This window comes from Globicephala melas, chromosome 11, assembly GCF_963455315.2.
Source record: "Globicephala melas chromosome 11, mGloMel1.2, whole genome shotgun sequence".
Taxonomy (NCBI): domain Eukaryota; kingdom Metazoa; phylum Chordata; class Mammalia; order Artiodactyla; family Delphinidae; genus Globicephala; species Globicephala melas.
Genome location: NC_083324.2, coordinates 12941492 through 12968053, shown reverse-complemented (window position 1 = coordinate 12968053; position 26562 = coordinate 12941492). Strand labels below are relative to the sequence as shown.

At 41.9% G+C, this 26562-nt stretch overlaps 1 protein-coding gene across 8 annotated transcripts in view; it reads left to right on the top strand.

Annotated features, from left to right (window-relative positions):
* Window positions 1-23353, top strand: part of CNTN4 (contactin 4) — a 973761-nt gene extending 950408 nt beyond the window's left edge. For all 8 annotated transcript variants that reach the window (XM_060307736.1, XM_060307734.1, XM_060307732.1 and 5 more), the window contains 9 exons: window positions 2607-2765; window positions 4873-5022; window positions 6850-6920; window positions 7965-8199; window positions 10155-10267; window positions 10837-11023; window positions 11452-11564; window positions 18970-19138; window positions 21519-23353. In XM_060307736.1, the coding sequence (XP_060163719.1) occupies window positions 2607-2765; window positions 4873-5022; window positions 6850-6920; window positions 7965-8199; window positions 10155-10267; window positions 10837-11023; window positions 11452-11564; window positions 18970-19138; window positions 21519-21619 (1298 nt within the window). In that variant the 3' untranslated portion in view covers window positions 21620-23353. The remainder of the gene's footprint in view (window positions 1-2606; window positions 2766-4872; window positions 5023-6849; window positions 6921-7964; window positions 8200-10154; window positions 10268-10836; window positions 11024-11451; window positions 11565-18969; window positions 19139-21518) is intronic.
* Window positions 23354-26562: the final 3209 nt, after the last annotated feature.

Genomic DNA, 26562 nt, shown 5'->3' with positions numbered 1-26562 from the left:
TGGGCATAACATGAGGGGGGAGGTGTGTGGAAGTTAGCAACTCAAACGGATTGTCAAGAGAGGATAAGAAAAATAGCTTTTCCATCAGATCTGCTTTGGTTCCCCTCTAAATCGCCTTAAAAACCTTTCTATAATGGAAGGAATAAGGGCCAGAGAAGAGAAAGAACTTCCAACCTGGGTAGAGCTACCCGCAGTATAACCTACGGGACCGGGTTTATTTCCATTTTAAAATACACCAGAGCTGGTCTGCTCTCTCGCTGGGGACCAAAAGAATTCTGTTGTTGAAAATGTATCCTCTATTTCATTAGGATAATGTTCAGATCAGCAGTTTAAACGCCAATAAATTAGACTAATAAATATTTAAATTAGTAATAGTTGAATTTCTTAAATGATATTGTATACTTCATTTCACAGAAAATAACATGAAATACCAAGAGGAATTTGCAAATGCGGTCTAAGAGAACATCTAGCCTGATCAGTTAATAAAGCCAATAAATTAATATGCCATTTTAAACCATCATCTTTTGTTTTGCCTCCTCCTAGCTCTGCCCTTTCAGCTTTTCTGCGTGTTGCAGAGGCAAGGCTGGTATGCGTTGCACTGACATGTAAGAGATTTTTGTGTCTGAAACTAGTAAAGCTTTGAGTCTTGTCTCTGGCTTCCTTGATTCTCTGATACCTACTTTATTTAATCTAGAGCACTCGAACAGCAGCTAGAAAGGCCACCCTTCCCTGAGAAAGAAACAGGGATGCAGGTGTAACACCTGCATTCCCTCCGCTGTTGCCTGTGACACAAACTGTTTGAGCCCCAGACCATGTGACCACTTTGCTCAGAGGATAAACATTTGCTCATTTTGTCATTTTGAAAGAGAGACCCAACTTCCCCAAAACAAAGGTGGTAAACATTCTGCAGGGTGTAGCATATCTACACTTGGGTGGGGCTGGTAGCAGGGACACAACAAACAGCAAACCGCGCTGTGAAAGCACCATCTTACCCCCGGGGCCAACTTCATGCCACCCCTTCGTGTCCTTCTTCCTAGTTGCCAACAGTGGGCTCAGATCTTCCTCTATCAATTTAATTCACTGAGGAATGTGCAGAGGAACACTTTTCTCCTTGTGGTACTTTGATTCTAAAGGCCATGGAAGGAGCATCTATTTTAAGAAAGGATGGGAATGCTAGGATGAGAAAGCTGGTGAGAAAAAAAAAAAAAAGATTATATTGTCTTCTGGACTTTTCTCTGATTAATAAGAGTCCTGAAGACCAGAGGTTACCTCAGTTCTATCTAGGTGGCATTAGACTGACATGCTGAAATGTCACTATGGAAAATTAATCAGTGCCAGCATACCGACTTGCAGACCTTTCATTCAGGAGTAGGAGGGAGAAGATAAATTTAGTCTCATCTGTGGGTCTATAAGAAATGATTTTTAAAAAAGGAAAGAGAAATTTAGGGCATCACTTAAAGGGTACGGAAGTGAGTCCCAGAACAAAGTGTTACTTCCAGAAATTGCCATTAACTTCTCAGCACTCTGTGAAAGGTCTCTTTCTTCCCTGCCCCTGCGCCGTGGCCCCGTAGTATTTTGGAAGAACATGTGATTGCTGTTCCGGGCCTCAGCACATCCCTCCCAGGAAGATCTCCTTCCTCCTGTCTAATGGACACAAGCTGTGTCGTTATGTGTCCCTCACACTCACCTTCTCTGCCCGGGTGGTCACTTGTTAGAAATGCCTTTAACCGCCTGCTAAGAGCGTTTCATGTTGGAATCAAGGACAGCTTTGAGTCTTTGCTCTGGCTCTGCTGTTATTTTGTGTTTGCTTACCAACCACTTTCCAGCCCTCCGTTTCTTTATGATTTACAAGCCTTCATTTAAAACTGATTTCTGCTCGTTTCAATGGTCTAAGTACAATGGCAGAAACAATGCACATCCAGAGCAGAAGGAGGAAAATACAGGTGTGAAACTTACAGAAACTGCCAATGTGGTCCTTCGACTCTCAACCCGATTTTGAAATCGCTTTGAAGAAGGCACAGTCTTGGGACTCGTGCACACAGGCCACTTTCACAGCAGTTCCCTGGCACGCAAGTGTGTGTTGGCATTTTACGTGGACATTCCAATGCAGCTGGAATGTACAGAGCAGCACTGAGACCCCCAGAGTTCTAAAGTCACCTTCGCTCACATCATCAGGGGTAGAAATGACCATTTCCAGAAGGCTCCAATCTTCACTTACCCAGATAACAGTGTCCAACCCGTAGTAGGAACTTGTAATATATGATGGATGGATTAATGAATTTGGGCCCTGGTGGTACCACAATATTCTCTCTTGACATCTAGAACAAATATCCTATTGTAATTCTTTGTATACCTACTGGTTTTTCCTATTATATTGTGAAGCCGTGGAAGGAAGGGGCCAGGCCACGTCTCACTCATCTCTGTAGTTTCAGAGCCTAGAAGAAAGCCAGGCTCCTAATAGCTATTCAAAAAGTAATTGACAAGCGATGAATCTGTGGGTGGATGAATCAACAGTTGAATAGGTCAGCGCCCCATTCAACAAAGTGGTCACATCCTTGGACATTTGAACACTCTGCTCAACTTCTGAGGGTCTTGCTCTTTCTCAGGTCCTCCAGGCCCCCCAGAGGCTGTGGCCATAGATGAAATTACAGACACCACTGCTCAGCTCTCCTGGAGACCCGGGCCTGACAACCACAGCCCCATCACCATGTATGTCATTCAAGCCAGGACTCCGTTCTCCGTGGGCTGGCAAGCAGTTAATACAGGTACCATGTTGGATGCCTGGTGCTGGTGTCTCACAGGGGCTTCTGAAACTCAGCAGAATGGACACAGCTCTGTGGCAGAAGCCGAGAGGCGTCTAGGTTCTCATTCAGACACAGCTACAGATGAGACATTATGGCAGTGTTTCCTATACCTCAACGAGTATACTATTTGATATTTTTCTTTCTACTGATTCATATTTGTTTGTTTGTTAATTTGTTCTAAGCAATGAGTCTGCAATGATAGTAGGTCTGTTGTGTTATATTTTTGACACACATTTTAAAATACATTAGCTATAAAAATAAAAAGCATCATCTATCTGTGCATTGCCTAAAATCGTATGTGTACCACTAGTGGGGCACTTTGAAAAGCAGTGGATTATGTTACTGTTTAATCACAGTCTTTGTAAAGTTTGTACACAGCTTTCAAGAAACCCGTATCTAAGGGCTGCGTGGAGCCTCTTGACTTCCTGCCCATTTTTTTAGATGGATATATTTGGGCATGAAGAGGCATGAGATTTTGTAAAATTAAAGAATACATGTGTTGGCCGTACCATCCCTGCTGCTGTCTACACCTCCAAATTGACTCGTTTTGTTATTTTATTTAGGTTTCGTTTGAGGAAAATATGGACAAACAAGTAGTTATTGCAAGCAAGTTACACACTCTTCTCGTCTTTCCATGTTAGCTTATCTAACCTCTGAAATGGGTTTCTGTGTTTCCAGCTGAATCATTGACTTTCTTCTGAGTCACAGGAGTGTTTTAGGAAGGAAGGAAAGGAAAAATCTGGAAGTTACGGAGATAAGAATTCTAGTCCTGACTTTGCTGATCAGCAGCTTTCTATACATCTTCATATTCCTCTTCTGTTAAATGGGAAGAATAAGAATTGTTATGACCCCATACAGAAATGATTGTGATACTTAAAAAAAAATAAATTGCTGAATAAATACAATGAAGGACAGGAGTGGGATGAAGATGCTGATTCTCATGACGATAATAATGATGGTTTACAAAAGAAAACAGCTGGAATTGGTTAAGCCCTTCCTATGTGCCCTATGTTCTGCTAAGTGCTTTTCTTGAGTGTTCTCAACTGCACTGTGAATAGATATTGTTATTAGCCTTATTTTATGGTGAGGAAACCAAGGCATGGAAAGGTGAAGCAACTTGCCCAAGGTCGTTTGGCTACTGAGTGTGGAGTTAGGGCTAGAATCCAGGTTGTCTGACTCCAGAACCCACTTTCTTCAACTTTGGAGGGAAGGACTCTAAAAGTGTGGCCCCAAGGAGGCTAGAAGCCACTGAAGCCTAGTCACAGGGGCCTCAGCTTTGTCACAGGGGACGTCCCTCTGAGTCTCCTGGGCCCATTGGGAAATCTTCATAGCAATTAATTCAAAACCCAAAAGGTTGTGCAGTGAGCATAGAAGCCAAGTCCAGAGCTCCATGGCTTGTGGCATCAAGCAGGGGGCCCTGTCCTCTGTGAAGGGAGGCCTTCCCCAAATCCTGCTGGATGAACACTATCAAATTCTGCCTCTCTGACTCTTTTTCTGTTCTTCATGGGCCGTTCCGTTTATGTTTACAGAGTCTTTCTTTTGGTATGCTAACACAGTTCATTAACAGTAGTTGTGTGGACTTATAACATTATTACTCCATTGTTATAATAAGTTACAGAGCTTGAGCCATGCAGTCAGACAAAGGTGCAAATCCAGTATGACCTTGGGCGAGTCACTTGACCTTTATGTGGTACGTTTTCCTCATCTATAAAAATGAAGAGAATAATTTCACCTTACTCATAGGATAGTTGGAGGGATTGAACAATATGCCCAGCCCGATACAGTAAATGCTGAAAAACAGGTGAGGTGAGAATAATAGTGATTATGGTCAAGTAGCTTTGGGCTTTGAAGACTGTCTTTTGTGATGTCATCTGCTGGTGTGTGATTTGAGTTTATTAGTCTGGCACAGAGAGGTCTGGGATGACCTCCCTGCAAGGGCTGTTTGTGCAGCTACCCTCAGATCTGCAGCAATGCCCCGAACACAGTAATGGTGATGATGATGGATAGAAGTTCCCATCTTCCTAACATGGAATCCTATGAAACATGGTCACCTTTTGATGTCTTTCAGTCCCAGAACTCATTGATGGGAAGACATTCACAGCAACTGTGGTGGGTTTGAACCCTTGGGTCGAATATGAATTCCGCACAGTTGCAGCCAACGTGATTGGGATTGGGGAGCCCAGTCAGCCCTCTGAGAAGCGGAGGACAGAAGAGGCCCGTGAGTAGCACCAAGGATACAGGAGCTCCTGTTCCTTAGGGAAAGGCTTTGAATCTCCCTGCTCTTCAGCCCTAACGAGGCTCTGTGCTAGCCCACCCTTCCCTGAGTGACTGTGATCATCAGAAATGAGACCAATAGATGCTCAGCTTTACCATCAGGGAGTTTCATTATTTTGTTGGTGTTTTTGTTTTTATTTTTATATATTAACTTTTATTGAAGTATAGTTGATGCACAATGTTATATAAGTTATAGGTGTATAATATGGTGATTCACAACTTTTGAAGGTTATACTCCATTCATAGTTATTATAAAATATTGGCTATATTCCCCTGTGTGATATGTCCTTGCAGCTTATTTTGTACATAATAGTTTGTACCTCTTACTCCCCTACCCCTACACTGCGCCTCCTCCCTTCCCTCTCCCCACTGGTAACCACTAGCTTGTTCTCTCTCTCTGTGAGTCCCAGCAGTGAGTTTCAATCCAGAGTTATGTTCTCACTCTTCCTTGGGTTCCCTGGTACAGGGCGAGACACTCTGCTTCGTTCTCTCAAACACCACGTCTTTCTTCACTGGTTCCTTTGTCACCAAGACTCTCCTACCAGGATTATTATTTTTTCAAATGCACACCCACACTTCGAATGAAATCAACTCACAGAAATGTCAAGTGGCAAAGAATAAGTTCTTCAGAAATGTTCAGTAAATCTTCTTAGGGTATAAACCCTTCCCAAAAGCTAAGATTAGGACCATCCTAGTAATTCACGCAAGCCCGGTCGGCAGTTTTATAGGAGCTTCAGTGTACGCAGCTTGGGTGAGCACGGTGAGAGAACAACATAAATTCACCTGCATCCCTTGTATTTGTCTCACATAGAGTGGGAGGCCTAGTGTGGGTGTGTGTGAAGGTCCCAGCTGCGATGAGGCCAAATGTTTATTGAAGGAAGAGGAAGGCCCCGGAGCAAATGGAAACTCTGACCCTACTCTTGGACACAAATCCATCTGGCTGTATTTCGTTGGCTTTATCCAAGGGGACATTCCCAGTCACCAAATCTATACCCCAGCCGGACATTTTTAGATTCTGTCTGGAGTCTTTCATTTACAGGATGATACTATAGCTAACCCCATGCTTCCTTTCTCCCTCCAAAATCGTAATTTAATGAATTCCCCTCAGCAATCCTGAGGGGGAAGCTAGCATAATTTGCCCTCTTTTACAGAGGAAACTGGGAGTCAAAGAGGTTAAGCACGGTGAGCCAGGGGTCAACCTCTGTCCACCACTTCCTTCAACACCCAGCTCAAAACTCACCTTCCTCTGAGAAGCAGTTAGTCCGGCCTGCGCTTCAGACGGCCTCCGCACTCCTCCGTTCTGTCTGTGCCGCATGTTGTTGGTTGTCGACATCGCTCTGGAATCGTCCTGCATGTGCTCCCACCCTCCAGCTAGATTGTGAGCTCTGCACGGGCAGAGTGTGTATCATCACTTCTTTGTGTACCACCACGTGGCTCATAAACGCCTGCCCAAGCCTTAGAACCAGAACCTCAGTCCTTTCCTCATCCCCCTGAACTTTGGCCTCTAGGGGTGGAGCTGAATCATTGTTCAGTCACGTCAGATAACAGGTGTGCCTCTTGTTGAATGGGAAAGAGGTAACTAATAGCAGTTTCCTGGGTATGTTTCACTTCCGCGAGCTGATGCTTCGGGACCCTCGACCATACAATTTCTGATCTCAGAGCTGTGTGCATCCGAGGATCTGTTTAAACTGAGTCACCTCAGCCCGGCAACCTTGCTGGCCCTCTTGGCCTTTGCCACCTGACATGACTTGTTTTTTTGTCTCCTGAACAGTCCCCGAAGTCACCCCAGCTAACGTCAGTGGAGGCGGAGGCAGCAAATCTGAACTGGTTATAACCTGGGAGGTAAATGAATCGCAGAACGAAAGGAACATACATTAGCCTAGGCTATTTTATCATTTTACTCTGTGTTAAACGTATATGGGAAGTCGCCTTCTCTGTTTTTAACAGCCAAAATCCGTTTGAGTGCAAACACTCGCTCTCGCGTGAATGGCTAGCAGGAAAAGATGGCGCTTCCCCGTCCGTTGTGGAGTCAAGTTTTAATTCAGTTGGTCACAGGAAAAACAATCATGAAAGGGAAGAGAACGTAAGAAAAAATGTATATATGTATAATATGCACATTAAAGAAGGCTGGTTTAGAGACAACCAGTTTTTCTTTTTTTCCTGAATTACTACAAGGCCAATTGATTTAAAACATCTGCCCACAATAGACTCCGTGTACCAGCACAATTTCCTAAGATTGGCTTTGCTGCAGGAGCCCTCTTGTGTAAAGTGTTTTTTCACCAACGTAGAGGTGTGTTAGTCACCACTTTATTAAAAATTGATTTTGAGACAGGAGGTCAGAGTTTCAGAAAGAGTCCACAATGATTTTGAAGGATTCTAGGCAATAGCTGCGGAAGTTCCAATCTGTCATTTAACCAGAGCCCCAGCAGTGAGAGAAACCACTCACCCCTTCCATCCCAGCACTTCCGGGCTGAGAGGGAAGATATTGCCTGAGCCAGGATGGTCCTCACTTCTTTAGTGAGAGCTCTTTCAATGAGTGTCCGTGTGACCCTGGAGGAAGGATCCTACTAGATGGTACATGTTGGGAATGTTGCTTTTTAAATCAACTGTCCAGTGTCTTCCACAGTCATTTCCTACAGTTTCAGAGCTGGGTCTCCCCCATCAGGAAGCCAGGCTCTCCATTGATTTATTTTGAACCCTGCTTCAATCCCCCCTGAATATCTCTGGTAGACTGATGGCAAATCCCAAATTGAAGACTCTCGACAAAGCCCCCAATAAGATAGCATGAACACAGGGGCGTGTGTGGGGGTGGGGAGTGGAATAAAACAATGTAGCATCTGCATCAAAGTACTGCAGCCTCTGAAGACGGCCTCCCTTTCTTCCCAGACGGTCCCTGAGGAATTACAGAACGGCAGAGGCTTTGGTTACGTGGTGGCCTTCCGGCCTTATGGCAAAATGATCTGGATGCTGACCGTGCTGGCCTCCGCGGACGCCTCCAGATACGTGTTCAGGAATGAGAGCGTGCATCCCTTCTCTCCCTTCGAGGTTAAAGTGGGCGTCTTCAACAATAAAGGAGAAGGCCCTTTCAGTCCCACCACGGTGGTATATTCTGCAGAAGAAGGTATGATGTTTCTTCAATTCTGAGATGTTGACTTTAGGACGTACAATCAATTTAGCACTCTACCCATAAACTGAAGGCATATCCTGAATCAAGAAAAGCGTACTATGAAAAATATGATTCATTATCTACCACGAATCTCTTAGAAAGATAGCAGCTCCACGGTGTATAAAAACAAATGTTTATCCTTTAGTAATTCCACTGCTAAGGACCAGAATCTCAGGTACCATATAAGATCTTCATGTCTATGTATTTATCACATTACTTTCAACAGAATTCTATTTTATTTTATGCCTTTAAGTGAATGCCAAAATACAATTTGTATTTCCTCTCAATATGATTTTTTTCCTAAATCACATTGTACTCAAAAATTATTCTGTTATTAAAGAATAGAGTAAGTCACAGAGCAGTGTGATTGCTCTCATTGTCATCCCCGGTGTTATCATGTTTAGGGGTTCTCACTCATTTTCACTGCCTCTGTGCCATCCCTGCTCTCAGAATACCTCTCCTAATGGCCTTCATCTCCATCGGAGCTCGCCTTCATTGTTTCAAAGGTGATGTTCGGAATGAGACCATATTAAAAGTTGAGTCACTGACTTGGAGTAAGTGAAGATGCAATAAATTCTTCCATCCAGTTAAAAAAGTCCGCCCCTTAGACTCGGTGGTCCTCCATGATCTAGCCCCCACCTCTCTTTTCTGCCTCAACTCCTGCCCCTCTTCCCTGCATACTTCATGTTCCAACCATAGCCAAAGGACTTGCAATTCTCCAAACAAGCTTGAGCCCCTAGTATATGCTTCACCTTCTCTTAAAGTTCCCTGCTTTGCCCACCTTGTGATCTCATGGTCATCCTTCAAAACTCAACTCAAACAACCAAGGTCTTCTCTCATTTCCCCAGGCCCACGGAGTGAGGTGCTTCTCTTTTTCCTTGTGTCTTAACATTGCTCTGTTATAATTCTCATCTCAATGTATTATGAATTTTGAATTTTAGTTTTGTGTGTTTCTTGAGGGCTGGCTATTTATTTTTTACCTCTGTGTCGCCAGTGTCGAAACGTGTATGACACACAGACCCCTAATAGATACTGAATGAATTAACACATAAATAGAATCACACATTGTTATAAATAGACAAAACCTTAGGGGTCTCCATGTATACCATTTTCTGGAACAGAATGTGCATTCCAGAGGGAACACACAAGTTGACTGTAAACGTACTAGATGAACCTTTAAAATTATTTAATACTTACATATTGATTTGAGTTGCATCAGAAAAAATACAGCTATCAAATCAAAACCAGGATTTCATTTGTGTTATAACTCACAACATGCCTGAGTTGTTCATTAAGAAAGACCACTGAAAGGAAAAATCTTTACATAAAAATGGTACACAGCTCTGGCAAAAATCTGGCGAAAAGAACTGAAATTTAGGGGACAGACTGGGTCCAGACTCTCCTTTGCAGCTGAGGAGGTTGAGGCCCAGAAAGCATAAATGACTTGTACAGCCAAGCTCGTAAGACGTGCAGCTGGCTGTGCAGAACTGAACCGTCACCCGGCCCTCCTGAAACTTAGTCAAGTCAGCTGACTCTCCTTTTTTCTGTCTAATTTTCGTAACCAGTGACTATGACTCTCACCTAGGACAAATGCTAATTAAGAAGGATGTGTGTTAAATAAATTGCTGGCTATGAAACGTGGTGCTTAAACTTAAGTGTCCTGGGTTACTTGCCTTCCACCTACCCCTAAATTTAAAAGCCAAAGACTGAAAAAGTCTCTTCACCACCATCTCCATCACCATTCTCTCCCAGCTGTTAATGATGGTTTCTCTGTAAAATGAGGGTTTGGATCATAATCACTAAGGACTATTCTATAATCATTGATTCTTTGCCCATATGATGCCTTTGCATCTAGAAGCCTATTCTGATGCAGCTGATAGAGTCATAACTTTTTCCATACTTATCTGCAGAACCCACCAAAGCACCAGCCAACATCTTTGCCAGAAGTCTTTCTGCAACAGATGTTGAAGTCTTCTGGGCCTCCCCCATGGAAAAGAATAGAGGTCGGATACAAGGGTATGAGGTAAGCAAGAGACAGGTGCCTTGGTTCTGGGAAAGGGTCCCTACCCCTCAATGAGAACTTTCTAGACACCCTCTGATGGGAAAAAGACCTAAAGTTCCATTTAGAGGCATTTGTTTTAGAGAATAGTTGTTTCTAAAGGAGCGTGAATGGAAGCCCTGAGCATTCCACTGTGAGATTACCCGTTTCCATGGTACTCTCCAGAGGGCTCTGTCTAAATACATGCAGGTCTAAGCATGTATAAGATGGTTGGCAAAATGAGCTTTGACTTCTGATACACCGAGGATCACTTGGGCTCAAAACAAGGTGGGGAAAAAGGGAGAAGTACCCAATCATGACTGTGCCAGTTTACCATCTCACTCTGAAGCTAAGAACAAAAAGGGGGCCTTTGTAATTATCGATGATTTCTCAGCACGCACAAAGCTCTTGGTTCTGAAAGCTCTGCTTACGACTTGCTGTATAGAAAATTAACTCTGTCATAAGAATCTTGTATTAAAAAAAAAATCACCTGATGACGTTGGAGATCTCCCCAACAGGTATGACATCCAAGGTCTTCCTTTTTATTTTCTCAGGTAAAATACTGGAGACATGACGACAAAGAAGAAAATGCTCGAAAAATACGAACAATAGGAAATCAGACATCAACAAAAATCACCAACTTAAAAGGCAGCGCTCTGTATCATTTAGCTGTCAAGGCATATAATTCTGCAGGGACAGGCCCCTCCAGTGCAACAGTCAACGTGACAACCAGAAAGCCACGTAAGAACATTCTTGCTCAGAAATATTTTAGAGATTCATCAAACATATTCCAAGTTCATTCCCATCCCCACCTCCCAGTGATCATTTGCATACTAATTGGTGTCATTATGGAAATTCAGATTTACCTTAGCATTTTAACTGAACCTTTCCGAATACCATGCAAAATTCATTGCTCCGGAGGACAGAAAGATCAATGTTTTCTCCTCACTGGGAAGGGCCACTTCTTTTAGCTATAAATGTTAGGCGACCAACTGAATCGTTTTCCATCTGCAATGCTGTATCTCGTCAGATTTTAGTGACCTTGAAGACACATATTAGTGCAATAGCCCGTTAAATTGCCTCCACTCTCGAATTCTAGGAAGGAGATATTCCTCAGAATCCATTGAGACTTAATAATCTGTGACTTCGTATATCTTAAATTTTTACAGCGCCAAGTCAGCCCCCCGGAAACATCATATGGAATTCATCGGACTCCAAAATTATCCTGACTTGGGATCAAGTGAAGGCCCTGGATAATGAGTCGGAAGTAAAAGGATACAAAGTGGGTAATTTCTTTTTGCAGAGGCACCTACTCCTGCTGTTAGCGGGGACAGACTGTTCTCATGAATCTTAAGAACCCTGTCTTCGGGGCTTTCCTGGTGGCGCAGTGGTTGAGAGTCCGCCTGCCGATGCAGGGGACACGGGTTTGTTCCCCGGTGCGGGAAGATCCCACGTGCCGCGGAGCGGCTGGGCCCGTGAGCCATGGCCGCTGAGCCTGCGCGTCCAGAGCCTGTGCTCGGCAGCGGGAGAGGCCACAGCAGTGAGAGGCCCACGTACCGCAAAAAAAAAAAAGAACCCTGTCCTCTCTCTCCCTGACAGCGCTCTGGCAGCCTCTTTCTCCCAAACACCAAAGTGGTTTGGTCTGAGTTTTGTCAACAGCCCATGACAGCTGGTCAGGATTTAGAGAATCGTCTATACTTCGGGCTCAGGCAGAGACAATCAGAAATAGTTAAAGACCTTGTGGTTGGGTCTCCAAAAAATCATGAAGAACCACATTTTAAACATTTCTACTGTCAGTTCTGTTCTGTGCTTGTCTTGATGGTATTTTTAATCAACAGTAGTAACTTCTCCCTATTACTGGGAGAATGGTTAATCTTTTTTGTTCATGTTCCTATTGTTAGGGGTATGTATACACACACACACACACACACACACACACACACACACATACGTACATATACATACATATACACAAGGATTTTTTAGGACATTCGTTTGCCTGATCCCATAAATGTTAGCCTGACTTTAAAGAACTAGAAAAGAAAATGGATGTAGCCCTGGTGCCACAATTAAAAGGCATTTTAAGTATCTTGTTTTGTTTTACTTTTAAACAACCTTTGAGGCAATGCAGGCCAAACAAAACTAGTCTGCAGGATGCATCAAGCCTGCAGGCTGCTGTCTGGTGAAATTTTTGGATGCAGCTGTTGAGAGTAGCATAGTGACAGTGCTGTCAGTCATTAGTTACAGTTAGTAAAGCCAGGGCTGGAATTGGGAGTTGACATAGTTGACCATAGAGCCTTAGGTGATGTGATTAGAGAGGGATTCAGAAACCCTCGCTGCTATGGGCTATTTTTCCTTCATCCATGTGGCACAGTGATTTGTATTCTGCCAGCAGAGAAACATTCCCTAAGAACTAATCTTCAGACCTTTCACTGGATCCCTTTGTAAAAGCAAACTCTCTGCAAGGGTCTTACAGAATAGAGCAAAAACGACCACATTTTGGTGCTCTAGTCATTATGTGACTTTAGGTAAATCATGTAACCTTTCTGGGACTGCATTTCTCTTTTATTAAAGGGGAAATCTTCCAGTATCTTCATTTTCCCCTGAGCCTTTGCATCTCTATTCCGTCTCCCTGGGACTGCCACCTCTTACATCTGCATCCTTAATCAGCCACTCATCTTTCGGGTCTAAGATGAGAAGCCTTTCCTGATGGCCAGAGCTCTCGCTATTTGTCAGATTTTTTTAAAGTACTTTCCATCCTCTCGGGTAATTGTAATTGGCTGATGACTTATTGTGAATCCCCAGACTGTGGGCCTCACGAGCACAGTGCCTGAATGGTCCCCATGATTTCTCAAGCCAAGGATGCATTCACTGTGGTGGTATTAAAGGGAGCCCTCATTTCTTGAACTCCTGAATCATTAGTCTCTTAGTGAGACATAATGGGAAAGAGTTCATCTGATCAGTTTTATGTAAGACGAGAGAGATGTGGGGTTTGGTAGGCTGGAAGATGAGAGAGGAGAGCGTAGGCTCAAAGAAAGCAAAGAAAGAAGGCAAAAGTGAAGACAGACCTTGCAACTTTGGGGTCTGACCCAGGCTAACACTGCCGGGACTGAACACAGCACGAGAGAGATGCAGATGTGATCTGGGACGAACTAATTTAACCAAACCAAGGAGGAGAGTGAAAAAACAAACAAACAACAAAATAAAAATGGGAGCGAGAAAGTCTTCCTCCCTGCTTCCAGTGTCGCCCAGTAGAACAGAGAGAGAAAACACAACAAAAATTCAGAAAGCTTTAGGAGTCCCTGTGGAGGGGCACAAGTTCTATGAGTGAACCTCTTACTAGATTTTAAGCTCATGTTGAAGCTGGTGCTGAAATAAATTTGAAAGGCAGGGAGCTGCCTAAAGTACTTCAGGGAACCAAGCAAAATGTTAGTCGGGCAAGAAATCCTGAAGATCATTCAGCCAAAGCCCTTCCTTTCGCAGATGTGAAAACCGAAGGCCATTGAGTAAAGTGACTTGGAGTGCCCTCAGCTTTCACAGGGCAGGGATCTGTATGCAAGCTGAATTTTACTTCAGTGAACTGGGTCTAAAAGATTATAGGCATTTTTAGAAGAAAACTTGGAAAATGAGTATTATTTAGTTGCTACTTCTTTGTCTTCCTGCCCCCTCTCAGAAACTCTCATATGAGCTTGTCTTGGTAGCACTTTTCCAAGGAGGCCCTTCTTATATATATATTTTTAAATTCAACAGACACTCTTGCAGACATGTAGAAGATTCCCCTGAGCAGCACAGAATTGGGCAGGTGTGGTGGAATCAAGCAGTCTAAGACCAACACGGCAGTATTCAGCTCCCAGAAAAGAACTGGGGCTTCACGGAGGATTGGGGAAACTTTTTATTTCTATAGAGCTAGAATAAAACATTGGAACAAATTACAGCTGGAGAGCATGGAACCTTTTCAGATGTGAGCAGCAGATCGGGTGATATAGGCTAATTTGGTATGGGGGGGATCCAAAACGTATTTATTTAATATATTCGTCACAAGGGCTCAACCACAGACTTAATTAAAAAAAAAAAAAAGAAAGAAAGAAAAAGAAAAGAAACAAAAAGGACACCACAGCTCAAGATAGAGTCCTATCCAGAAATCAAGGAAAGAACAGACTATCTCAGGAAAAAAATAAAAAGACAACACAGCAAGAGCCATGGATTTAGGCTTTTTTTTCCCCCCAAATATGGTTTTTCATGTTGGAGCTAAACTATATCTATGAAAAATAGAGTGGCACCTCCGAGTTGGGAATTTCATGCCTTAGGAAGCGTTACTCATGGCTGGGTATGAAGTGTGTAAAATGCTGCAGAAACCACATGTGCTGACAGTAGAGGAAAGAGGATTAACAAGGTGAGACCAGGTGGTAGTAAAGGGCCCTTTGTGACTTTTGATTTCCAGTTCGACTCAATTCCTTCCCTGCCCTTTAGGGCTGGGACTGGAGGAGCCAGACTCCCTACACATCCTCATTTAGATCCCAAGGAATCTCACGTAACTGGTTACAGATATTGAAATGCTACATATCCAATGTTAATGTTCAGGGATATATATAGTTCTGTAAAAATTATACATCTGTGTGTATGTGTGTGTATTTTTGGTTTTCTACCTAAATTGTTGAGATTCGTGGGATTTCTGCTTGCATAAATAGTCTCAAAAAGAAGTTGACTTTAGAAAGTTTAAGGTGCAAAATATTCTTTCAGCACAAAGTGTCAAGCTACTTTATGATACTTGAGCTAAAAAGAGAGCGTCTGGTTTCAGTATCACAAACTAAACTGTCTACAGAGCCAGGCAGGTTATGTAAAGGGATTCAGTTAGCTTAATCCTTTCAATAAATACTGTCAGTATACGTGCCAAGCACTGTTTTAATTCTTAATTTTGTAATAACCCATGAAGTAGGTGCAGTTATTAGCCCCAGTTTTATAGATGAAGAACTCATGGCATAGAGTTTAGTAACTTGCCTACTTCACATAGCTAGTATTTTTTTCACTGATTTATTGAGATATAGTTGACGTATAACATTGTGTAAGTTTAAGGTATACCGTGTGTTGATTCGATACAGTTATATATTGCAAAAAGATCACCACCATAGCATTTACTAATGCCTCCATCCCATCACATAATTACCATTCCTTGTTTGTGGTGAGAACATTTTAGATCTACTCTCTTAGCAACATTCAAGTATATGGTACAGTGTTGTTAACACAGCTAGTATATTGAAGACCTGTGCTCTGAACACAGGCAGTATGGATCCAGAGTCCCACCTTTTAACCACTCAGCTATTCTGCCTGCCGTCAGTAAACAGACAGATCAAGTGGTAATAAAGTAGTACCAAGAGAAATAACTCAGAGTGAGGAGAATAGACAGTGCCATGGGATAGATAGGAGAGACATTATTTTAAATAAAGCACAGGGAAAGGCTCTATCAAGAGGTGACATGTCGATTGGGCCATGAAAAAAGGAGAGAATAAGATAGGCAGCTCTCTGAGAGTGTTCCAAGCATAGTGAACAGGATATGCAAAGGTCCTGAGGTAGATACATGCCAATGTGACACAATAGGAAGTGCTGGAGAGTGTGATAAGCTACAGAGCTTGTGATGGTCCAGGATAGGCAGCAGCTTCTCAGCTCCAGCCAATTATTGCCAGACAGGAATGTAGACCAGTGTGGCCATATCTTCCAGTTTTTAGTAGAACCCAAAACTTTATCATGTATAGTTTCTTGGTTTGTACATGTTGACATCTAACTCAAAAAAAAAAAAAATGTAAACCCACTAAGGGCCCAATAGTTAAAATATGCAGGCCAAATGTTACCCATGGGCCACGAGCTTTCTATGATCTAACCCCCCTTGTTTTGCATTCATGAAGACAGAGACCAGAGAGGGGAAGCAAGTTGCCCACAGTGGTGGCCAAGCTGGTCTCAGTTACGAATATAGGCTGTGAACCCAGACTGCCTGGGTTTGAATGCTGGATCCCCCACTTACTGGCCATGAGACCCTGGGCACATTGCTAAACATCTCCAGGTCTCAGATTTCTCATCTTTAAAATCAGAATAATAACAGTGCCTACCTCAAGGGGTAATCTATATTAGCACATAGAATATAAAGTGTTCAAACACATAGTAAGCATTCAATAACGTTTGATTCTATCATCAGGATTCCCACAAATTCACTCTTCCTCTGTGTCTTCCACTCTGGATTATAGGAAATGCAAGCACAGCCTTTAAGTCAATCAGCTGAACCAAGTGTGTAGTGTAAATAAAGGTTTTACCGGCCTTTATTTAGGTGCCACTGGGGTCCCCATCATTAGAAGACTGATAAGCAATGCTGATAAAAGGGCAGTTTTTTCCTGGAAGTCTTCCTTTTGGATTTACAGCTGAAACGAGTTGAATCCTCTGTGCTCTGGCGGAGCTGAATCAAAGAAGCAATTTAGTCCTCAAAGCCAGGTGTGCCCTTGCATCCCATCAGCCAGCTCATGTTCCTGAAGGGCCGTGATGAGATGCTGTGACAGTCCTGAATGCGCCTCAGGATTTATTTGAGCCTGATCAGTAGTGAGGGGATGCTGAGTTTGATACAACTGATGCTCTGAGAAGGAAGGGGGACACTTATGAATCTTTCCAACTCAAGGAAATTGTGTTTTCCACCTTGGATTAGAGAGACATAAATAAAGATGATGAAATGCCAGGAAACAAATGGGATCTAAACCGTTTTAAGGGACTTTTATGAATTTCACTTGTGTTTGATTTTTTTTTGCAGTGGAAGGGCGGGTAACCCTATGTCTCTGACCTCAGCCAATCAGAATTTACAGTGGGTCTTAGGGAAAGAGGAGCCAGTCCTGTGGTTCTCAAAGTGTGGTCTCTGGAGCAGAGGCAATGGTGTTACCTGGGAACTTGTTAGAGATGCAGATTTTTCAAGTTCCACCTGAAACCCACTAAATCAGAAACTCTGGGGTGGAGCCCAGTGTTCTGTGTTTTAATAAGCCCTCCAGGCAACTCTGATGCAGGCTCGGGTTGGAGAACGCTGGTCTCATTCATAATTCACTGAATGAACATCCCCTGAAGATCTTTCTTAACCATGTGTCACGGCCTGGACCCTTCTGCTATGGAGCCTGACTCAGGAGGGCTGGGGCGAGGCTGGAGAAGGATTTCTCAGCCTCCCCACTGGTGCCACTTTGAGCTGGATAATTCTCTGTTGTGGGGCCTGTCCTCTGCATTATAGGAGGACCCACCCACCCGTTGTGACAACAGAAAATGTCTGCAGACATTGCCAGATGCCCCAGGGAACAAAACTGGTCCTCCCCCCTCCCACCCCTGTTGAGAACAAGTGGCCTGCAGCTTCAGTATTTTTTACAAGCTCGCCAGGTGCTTCTAACACACAGCCAGGACCAGAACCATTCATGTTACCCAACCCTATTTTTTTTTTTTTTTTATTGTCAAGAGAAATGATGGGTTATGGTGATTTAAGAGTACAGGCTTAGGAGCCCTCATCTTACCACTCACCAGCTCTGTGACATCTCTGGGCCTCAGTTTCCTCATCTGCAGAAAAGAATAACCGTGCCTGTCCTGTCAGGTTGTTGTGGCAGTTAAATATGGTCATGTCAATAGGGTGCCTGGCTCATTGTAAACATCAGAAAGTATTTGTGGGACAGTTCTTGTCACAATTATCATATCCAAAAAGGCAGGTGCACCTCTCTGGGCCTTTATCTTTTGTTCCTGGTGGGAATTGTTGGTGACCACAGTAGGCAATGCCAGGTGGTGAATGTATTTTTAAGAGAGCTAGTTGCCTATCTCTTCACATGAACTACCAGCCTAGTCTCTGACCCAGAGGAAACCAAGAAGGGGAACAAAGAGTGGCACTGTTGAAGCTACATGAGTGGCACTGTTGAAGCTACAGACACTTCTAGAGTGAGAGTAATTGCCCCATAACATCCCCTCTTTTCTGTGTAGCTGAAAAAGCGGTCCAGTGTCCTCTGGGGGTTATAGCACTTGTCTTTCAGAGATGCTCTCCCTGTTCTGAAATGTCCTCTTTCCAAAGGATTAATAATAATGATAACTTTTGGCCTGATTTTTACACCTTACTTTTTGCTTCTAACCTTTGCCGTGTATGTTTGTACCTTTTGTTCCTTTTAAGGCTTCATAGATACTGTTTCTTACATGCTTCCTTTGAGCCCTTCATTTTATTCAGTCCTGTGCAATTGTAAAGACTTCCCAGAAAAGTGGGCGTTATTGTCCCCGTTTTACAGATGTGGGCAGTGAGGCTCAGAGCGGGAAAGTAAGTGGACCACGGTCACACAGCAGCCAAGTCTGTCCTCATGCCAAAGACCCTCATGTGTAACTGAGCTCTGTACATCCACCTTCTCCATGTGTGTTAACTGACCTTCCAGAGGCTACATGAGGCCACACAGCACGTCGTTAGACTCATGCTAGCCCCGCTGCCATGCTGCACAACGCTTTAAACTCTTTCCTCATAATGAAATCAGTGGTGGCTGCAGACATGCCCCTCGCTATTAAATGAGCCTTCCAAATGCAAGTGGGCAGCCTGACAACCTCGGCGTCCCTGCGTTTCACTGGTGCCCAGAGGTGAAAGTGAAGGAATGCTCCATCCTTGGGGCCTTTGTGAGGACAGCAGGTGATACCTGTTCTTTCCATATTGGCAGGTCTTGTACAGATGGAGCAGACAAAGCAGCACATCTGTCATTGAAACAAATGAAACATCAGTGGAGCTTTCTTTGCCTTTTGATGAAGATTATATAATAGAAATTAAGCCATTCAGTGATGGAGGAGATGGCAGCAGCAGTGAACAGATTCGAATTCCAAAGATATCAAGTAAGAATGTCTTTTTTTGCCTCCCTTCTCCCTGTCTGCCCTATCTCCTAAGCTTCCCAGTGAGTCAGGGCTAGGGTGAAATTAAGCCCGGGAAAAAAAAAAAAAAAAGCTAAAATAAAAATGGACGATACCATCCCCCTTCCTCAGACCACTGGTATTTGCTGACCTCAGGTAGTTTTGTGCAGAAGACAGTTTGACTAGTGTTGACTGATTTAATCAGCTGGCTATCAAAGATCAGGTTAAAGCAGCCCCAAATCAGTCACCCAGGCTTTTCCATGTGGACCCATGTAGTTTGCATCTACAATAACCCCAAAATTACAGCTTAGAAAGTTAAAAGCATGACTCAGGAAGAACAAGCAAAGCGTTCTTCAAAATGCTCTGGAAACGTGTCCGTAGTGACACAATATAATGTCTTTGGCCGAAAATATTTTGAACTTGACACTGTTTATTTTGAACATGCGTATGTAACATATGTACATAAATGCACATGTCTACAGATAGTCAAGATTATCTTTGTTTACAAAGACTGTTGAAGAGTGTGTTCTTTTTTGAGCCAAATACATTCAACTTAGTTTTCAAATACTATGTTTGCAAATATCTCAGCAGCATATTATTTTTGGGGGGTTTTTTTGTATGATTTTATTTATTTGAAATTAAAAGAAAAAAAACAGAACAGGCAAATCCATAGAGGCAGATTAGTGGCTGGTAGTGACTGGCCAGCGGTGTGAATTGTGGCTTTACGGGTAGTGGGTTTCCATTCGGATGATGAAAAAGTTCTGGAGCTAGCTTACAGTCCCGGTTGTACAGCATTGGCGTGAACTTAATGTCACTGAATTGTACACTTTAAAATGGTAACTTTTACGTCATGTGTATTTTACCACAATAATAAAAAGTATAAGATTGCCATTAGGTATCTAAGTATAGATTTTCATTGGCCTTTGGATTTAACAGTCTAGAGATAAGGGGTTCAGTGAAGGCTGGAGATATGAACTTTCAAGCCATCAGTGGAGATACGATATTTTAAATCATGGGCAACCCTCACTACAGAGTTCTGAGCTTCAGCCCCTTTGCCAAGTGTCCATCATAGTAGTTTTCAGATGAGGAAAGGGTCTAGTATTCTTGCTGATATCAAGTTTTAGTAAAGCATCCACTAAGACTTTTTAATTACATCTATAAAATTTGGATGCCTCAAATCAGAAAACAAAATGTTTAATGGTCCTTTCACCCTTCTTCTGAATAAGCACTTGTTAATGTTAATGGACATAGAACAGGACTTCAGGTGGGAAACCAAGGCTGCCCCAAGACATGCTCTGAATTCAGGAGTGATTTTCCAGTTTCCAGATGAGGTTTATACTTAGTGCACCTTTTTTGCATACAAACACTAAAGGCATTTTTGTCTTTTAAAACACTGGGGAGAATTGGTTTCTACATATCAGAAGAGGACTCTAGCTTCTGTTGGAAGGAACCAGATTTATGGTGAGATGTGGAAATTATCTCCAGGCCAAAAAAAACACAAGATGAGAATTTGTTTGGGGATTAATTTATCTCACTTTCTTTAAATCTGACTTCATACTTGCTTATCATTGCAAGGATTATTTTTTTTTAAAGACTGATGATTCTTGGTTTAATTCATTACAAAAACATTTTAAGCAATTTTATTGGTAAAATTATTAGATGATAAGGATGTAACTGTGAGCGAAACATGATCTCTTTCTCAAGAGGTTTTCCATTTTGTGGGTCAGAGATCTTACGATCTTGATAAAACCTCAAATGACAGTTGGTAACTTCTTACTGTGAAAAAATGTAAGATGTATAAGAAAAAGTTTTAAAAGGATTGAGATTATCTTGTTGGGCAAAAAAAAAAAAAAAAAAGAGGTATGTTTAGACAGACATGAGTTGGAATCCCAATTCAGTTATTTACTAACTGGGTAATCTTAGACTTATCTTACTTCTCTGGGCCCCCATTTCCTTAGCTGTTAAATGGTGTGATAACCATACCACAGGTCTTCAGGGTTTTTATAGGAATTAAATGTCATGTGGCTCTGTGCCCGGCATTAAGCTTGAATTCGAAAGGGAACGTCAATGTTTATTTTGCTGCTTCGTTGATATCATAGTATTTATCAGTAATGTTACCAGTCATATTGAAGTTTCTTCTCATGTTAGAGGGGGACACCCTCCTTTTACAGATGCTTAAACAGAGATCCGGAGATGTCCCCCACCTGCTCCCAGGTTCATAGCTAGGGGGTCATAGAACTGAGACTAAAAAAGTCAACAAGAGATGGTGATTTCCAGTAGACTTCAGATAGTTCTTCGGTTTCCAAAAGCCCTGGGGCCCCGCCTCCCTTTGTTGCCGAGGTGAGTAAATTTCTTCTCTCTCCAGATGCCTATGCAAGAGGAGCGGGGCCGTCCACTTCCAACGCATGCACGCTGTCGGCCATCAGTACGATCATGATCTCCCTCACAGCCAGGTCCAGTTTATGACAACAGTTCTCTAAAGGACTTGCTGTTTATAATATAAGCAACATTTAGCTAGTTGTTTTGAAGACACCCAGTACTAAGTAATATTGTTGTTCAAGTACATCTTATTACTGGAAAAAAAAATGTTTTTTGCTTCTTTAGGAATGGCATTCTACAGTACTTTCTCAAAGCAAATCTAGCTTTGTCTGAAGTTTCTTTGGAAACTCTGCAATGCACTGAAGACATCTGTAATATGATGTTACCAAAGCAGTTTACATATGTCCTTATATGCATATTTTTTATTATATATTTAGTGTTTTATAGAATTTTTTAAAGTTAACATGAAATGTAGATATTAATTTTTTTCCTCTGCTGTAAAATGCTATGGGCAACACAATCATATGGTTATTATTTGAAAATAGTTCCTTTAAAGACAGAGTTGGAAACTCACCTTGGTAAATACATTGCAGATTTCTTGTACAGTTTTATAAGGGTCTAGTGGCAGAACAGCTGAAGACTTGGTCTGTAACTCAAGGCTGCTGTATGGAAATGACTCTTGGGATGACTAATGTACTGAATCAAGTCGTTTTGCCACGTACAATATGCTTTCCAGCCCTGTTGTGAATTCTGTTGTTCAACACAACCTGAGATGGTTTCAGGAATGGCTGCAATCTCAAAACCTAAACTAACTTGCCCAAGAGGCACCTTGTGCAATATTCCCATCCCTGAATTTAGCATCCTACGGTAAGACTTTCTTTTCCCTCAACTCAGTTAACATTGTCTTTGTAGCAGTAGCATTATCTTAGACATGACATTGGAAGTTAAATATCCTGTAGTAACATAGACCAAAAGTTAATAGAGTCAACCATGTCTTTCAAAGGATAAAAGATAATTTTACTATCTTTAAATGTATCTGTCTTGAATGTACATTTAACAACAAAAAGGGTAATTCTCTGTTGATGGATTCGTAACTTCTTTACAAAATTTCTTATAGATAATATGTGTATCTCTTTAATAATAGAGCCCTTCTTTTGAATCAAAGTTATGTATGGAGTCTGGCAGATTTCTCCTATTTCAGCACCTAGCTGCCACAAAGAATTTTTTTCATGACTCTATAAAAGATCTTTAGTACCATGGTGTGGTATCTCAATGAGTCTCCTGTTTTGCAGTAGGTAGCCTCATTGCTTTACAAGTTTCATCTTCTACGTCTTAAAATCACACATTGGAAAATGACAATATCAACAAAACTGTATTCTTATGAAAAGAACTATTTGTAATAATGGGGGAGGTTTTGTAAGCTGACACTAGTGGAACAGTGCATATAAAAGGCAATGAAATTTTCTATAAAAATTTTCACATGTAGAGACACGCTGCCACCTTTTCTTCTTTCTCAGAGAGCTCAAATTTGCCTGTAATTTGTCATTTTTCCTTAACTTTTCAACCTTCTACCTATATTTATCCAATAAAGTCATAATCAGGATTCCACTTGTGTAAAAAGTAGGGTGGTAACTGGAAAAAAAAATATTGTCAGTATTTCAAGCTGTGTTCCTTTCTTAGTTTGATATGGTTACTTCTATGTTAAAATAAAACAAAATTTTAAATCACATGCAAAAAAAATCAACAAAATAATAAAATGAATGAAAAAAAAAAAGATACCCCAGGTAGTTCCCAACCCCAGTGTAAATATTTACCAGTGATCTAGCATATGTAATCTCTTTTTAAAGGTATTGTTAATAAATATTCTGTCATTTGTAAAGATACTTGTCTTTTGGGAGCATTTTTCCTGCCTGCCTGTCAGGGAATTTGTGAGCTCACCCTTGTGCTAGTTATAATTTAAGATCATAGAGGGACTCAGAAGTCTCTGGTCACGATCCAAAGCTAGTTGACCCAGAGCTCTTCCTTTGGAATTGACAACCCTGAAAACATCATTGCAAATCCTCTTTGGAGGTAGAGAGGGACAAACATCCACAAATAAATGTCCTGAAGATCAAACTTGAATAGATCCTCTGCATTAGCTATGTCTTTTCTGTATTTAAACTAAGGCTATCTGTTGTTTTAAGGTTTCCCCAACCCCGCTGCTAAAAGGATAGAATCTAAACTTGAGGCCCTTCTTAATGTAATAACAGCTTAACTCTGTACCCGGCCACACAGAGTCCTCACTGGCCCCTGAACACTGCTCGCTTTTGGTCTCACCTCTGTGCCTTTTGGGCATCTGGTTGCCCCTTCCTGAAATACCCCCCACTGTTCTTTATCACCTGAATCCCCACTGTCCTAGGGTAGGCTCGTCTGTGAAGCCTTCCCACACTCCAGTCCTTGGTGACATCCTTCCTCTGAATGAGCTGTAAGCCCTGTCGATACCCCTCATTTAGTAATTAATCAGGTACTACTTTTGGAAATCTCTTGTACTGTTATCTTGCATTTTAACTTAACTCCTGTATTGTTACTTAATTTTCCTTGTATGTATGCCTTGTCTTCCCAACTAGATTGTAAGCTCCTTGAGGGCAGGGACTTTGGTCTTATCTTCCATGTACTCTCCATAGTGCCTAGCACAGTGCCTTGCAATAAATAATCATTGTTTAATTGATCGAAAGGGTCTTTGAAGTAGCATTTTGCATCAGTTGCCTACCTGTGTGCCCTAGTGAACCAATCAGAGGAGACTGTGTCACTATTTTGCAAGGTGGCAGAAAGTGTCAGAAGGCCTGGCTTCTGACTTGATGCCTTGAAAAAGTCCTTTAATCTCTCAGCTTCATCATCTGATACATGAGGCCCTGGATTAGCTGAGTCTGACCGAGCTCAAGATGTTTTTTAAAAGTGCCCCGTGGACACCTTCACCCAAACGTGTCTGATTTGTTGGTTTCCATGGTTGTTGCAGGTTAGGCTCACTGGTTGCAAGCCACAGAAGCAACTCTGGATAACCTGAGCGAACAAAAAGGAATGACCCTGGTCAGATAACATGAGCCAAGGAGACACTGAATGCCCAAGCCTTGGCGAGAATAAGAAGCAGGCCGCTCCGAGGATCAAGCCTGCAGGAACTTTGCAAAGTCTTTGGGGGGAGCTATTGTGGGGATGAATTGGCTCTGTTTCTGATTTTGATGCCACTCTGTTCAGTATCCAAATTCCTAGAAGAGGCTGATCGATCCAATTGGTGTCATACCGCCTGAGCATCTCGATCGTGCACTCAAGGGAGAGAGAGTTTGTTAAAGGAAAATTGAGATGATGTTTCTAGAAGATGGGATAATAAATGCTAAGAAGGTCTAAGCAGCACACTCGCTATGCTTAGCCCTCCAGGCAGGATTCACCAGCCCCTAGTACCAGTTAGAATGGGCAGGGGGGATGTATTACTGCTTGGGAGTTTTGCACAGTGACTCTGAAGGAGAAGCACTAGAAAAGTGCCCATTTGCTTTGCTTATTTAATCTTTCCCAGCACTTCCTCTGATGCTCATTTTGTGTGTGAATAGTCCACCTGTGATTTAACTGTATAAAAGGAGATTCTATTTTGCCAGATAAGTGGATTCTCTCAGCATTCCTGAGTTTTTATAAAGCCCACAGACCCTGTGTACGAAACAGCTTCTTTCCACGGGAGCAGAAGACATGGGTGATAAACTTCATCTTCAGGTGAGCTTGGAATTCTTCCAGCCTGAGGTGGGAGCTGCCGTAAGCTTTTATCTTAAAATAATGATTGAGTTATTCCTACCGTCAAATTTTTGGTTATTTACATCTGGGAAGCAGCCTTCTATCCTGATGAACCTTTTCCCAGTCTCTCCCACAACCCGTACCTTACTGCAGATATGCTGCAGGAATGCTGAATTCTAAAAAGTACATAAATAGTACATAATTAGCTACTAAAATGTCATGTAATTTTTAAAGTATTTTAATGTAATCAACCACCAGATGATTTTTGCACACCATATCGGATTATCAATGCTACTGTTCACCTCCATTAACACAGATAATCAAGAATTGGCTGTATTTTCTTTTTCTTTCATTTTTATTTTATATTGGAGTATAGTTGATTAACAATGATGTGTTAGTTACAGGTGTACAGCAGGGTGATTCAGTTATACCCATACATGTATCCATTCTTTTTAAAATTCTTTTCCCATTTATGTTGTTACAGAATATTGAGCTGAGTTCCCTGTGCTAAACAGTAGGTCCTTGTTAGTTATCTATTTTATTTTATTATTTTTTTATTCAAACAGAAAGTCACAAAAATTATAATCATCCTCATCAGTTCACTCAGTTCCATGTAATTAATTTTTTTTCATCTTGATCTTTTGTTAGCACTTTTATGAGTTCATCAGTTTTCCATTAGAGTTCTGAAAATGCTTATTCATTCAGTTCAGCAGTATAGTCAGTTACCAGAAACCTGTACTTGTCAGAGTCTTTTCCATGAATAGTTATCTATTTTAAATATAGCAGTGTGTACATGTCAATACCAAACTCCCAATCTACCCCTCCCCCCAACCCCATGCTTTCCCCCTGGTAACCATAAGTTCATTCTCTAAGTCTGAGAGTGTTTTTGTTTTGTAAATAAGTTCATTTGTATCATTTTTTTAGATTCTGCATATAAGTGATATCATATGATGTTTGTCTTTCTGTCTGATTATTTACTTCACTTAGTATGATAATCTCCAGTCCCATCCATGTTGCTGCAAATGGCCTTCTTTCTTTCTTTTTACTGGCTGAGTAGTATTCCATTGTATATATGTATCACATCTTCTTTATCCATTCATCTGTCGATGGACGTTTAGGCTGCTTCCATGTGTTGGCTGTTGTAAGCTGTGCTGTAATGAACATGTATTTTTTCAAACAACTGTTTTCTCTGGATATATACCCAGGACCGGGATTGCTGGATCATGTGTAGCTCTATTCTTAGTTTTTTAAGGAACCTCCATTCTGTTCTCCATAGTGGCTGTACCAATTTACATTCCCACCCACAGTGTAGGAGGTTTCCCTTTTCTCCACAC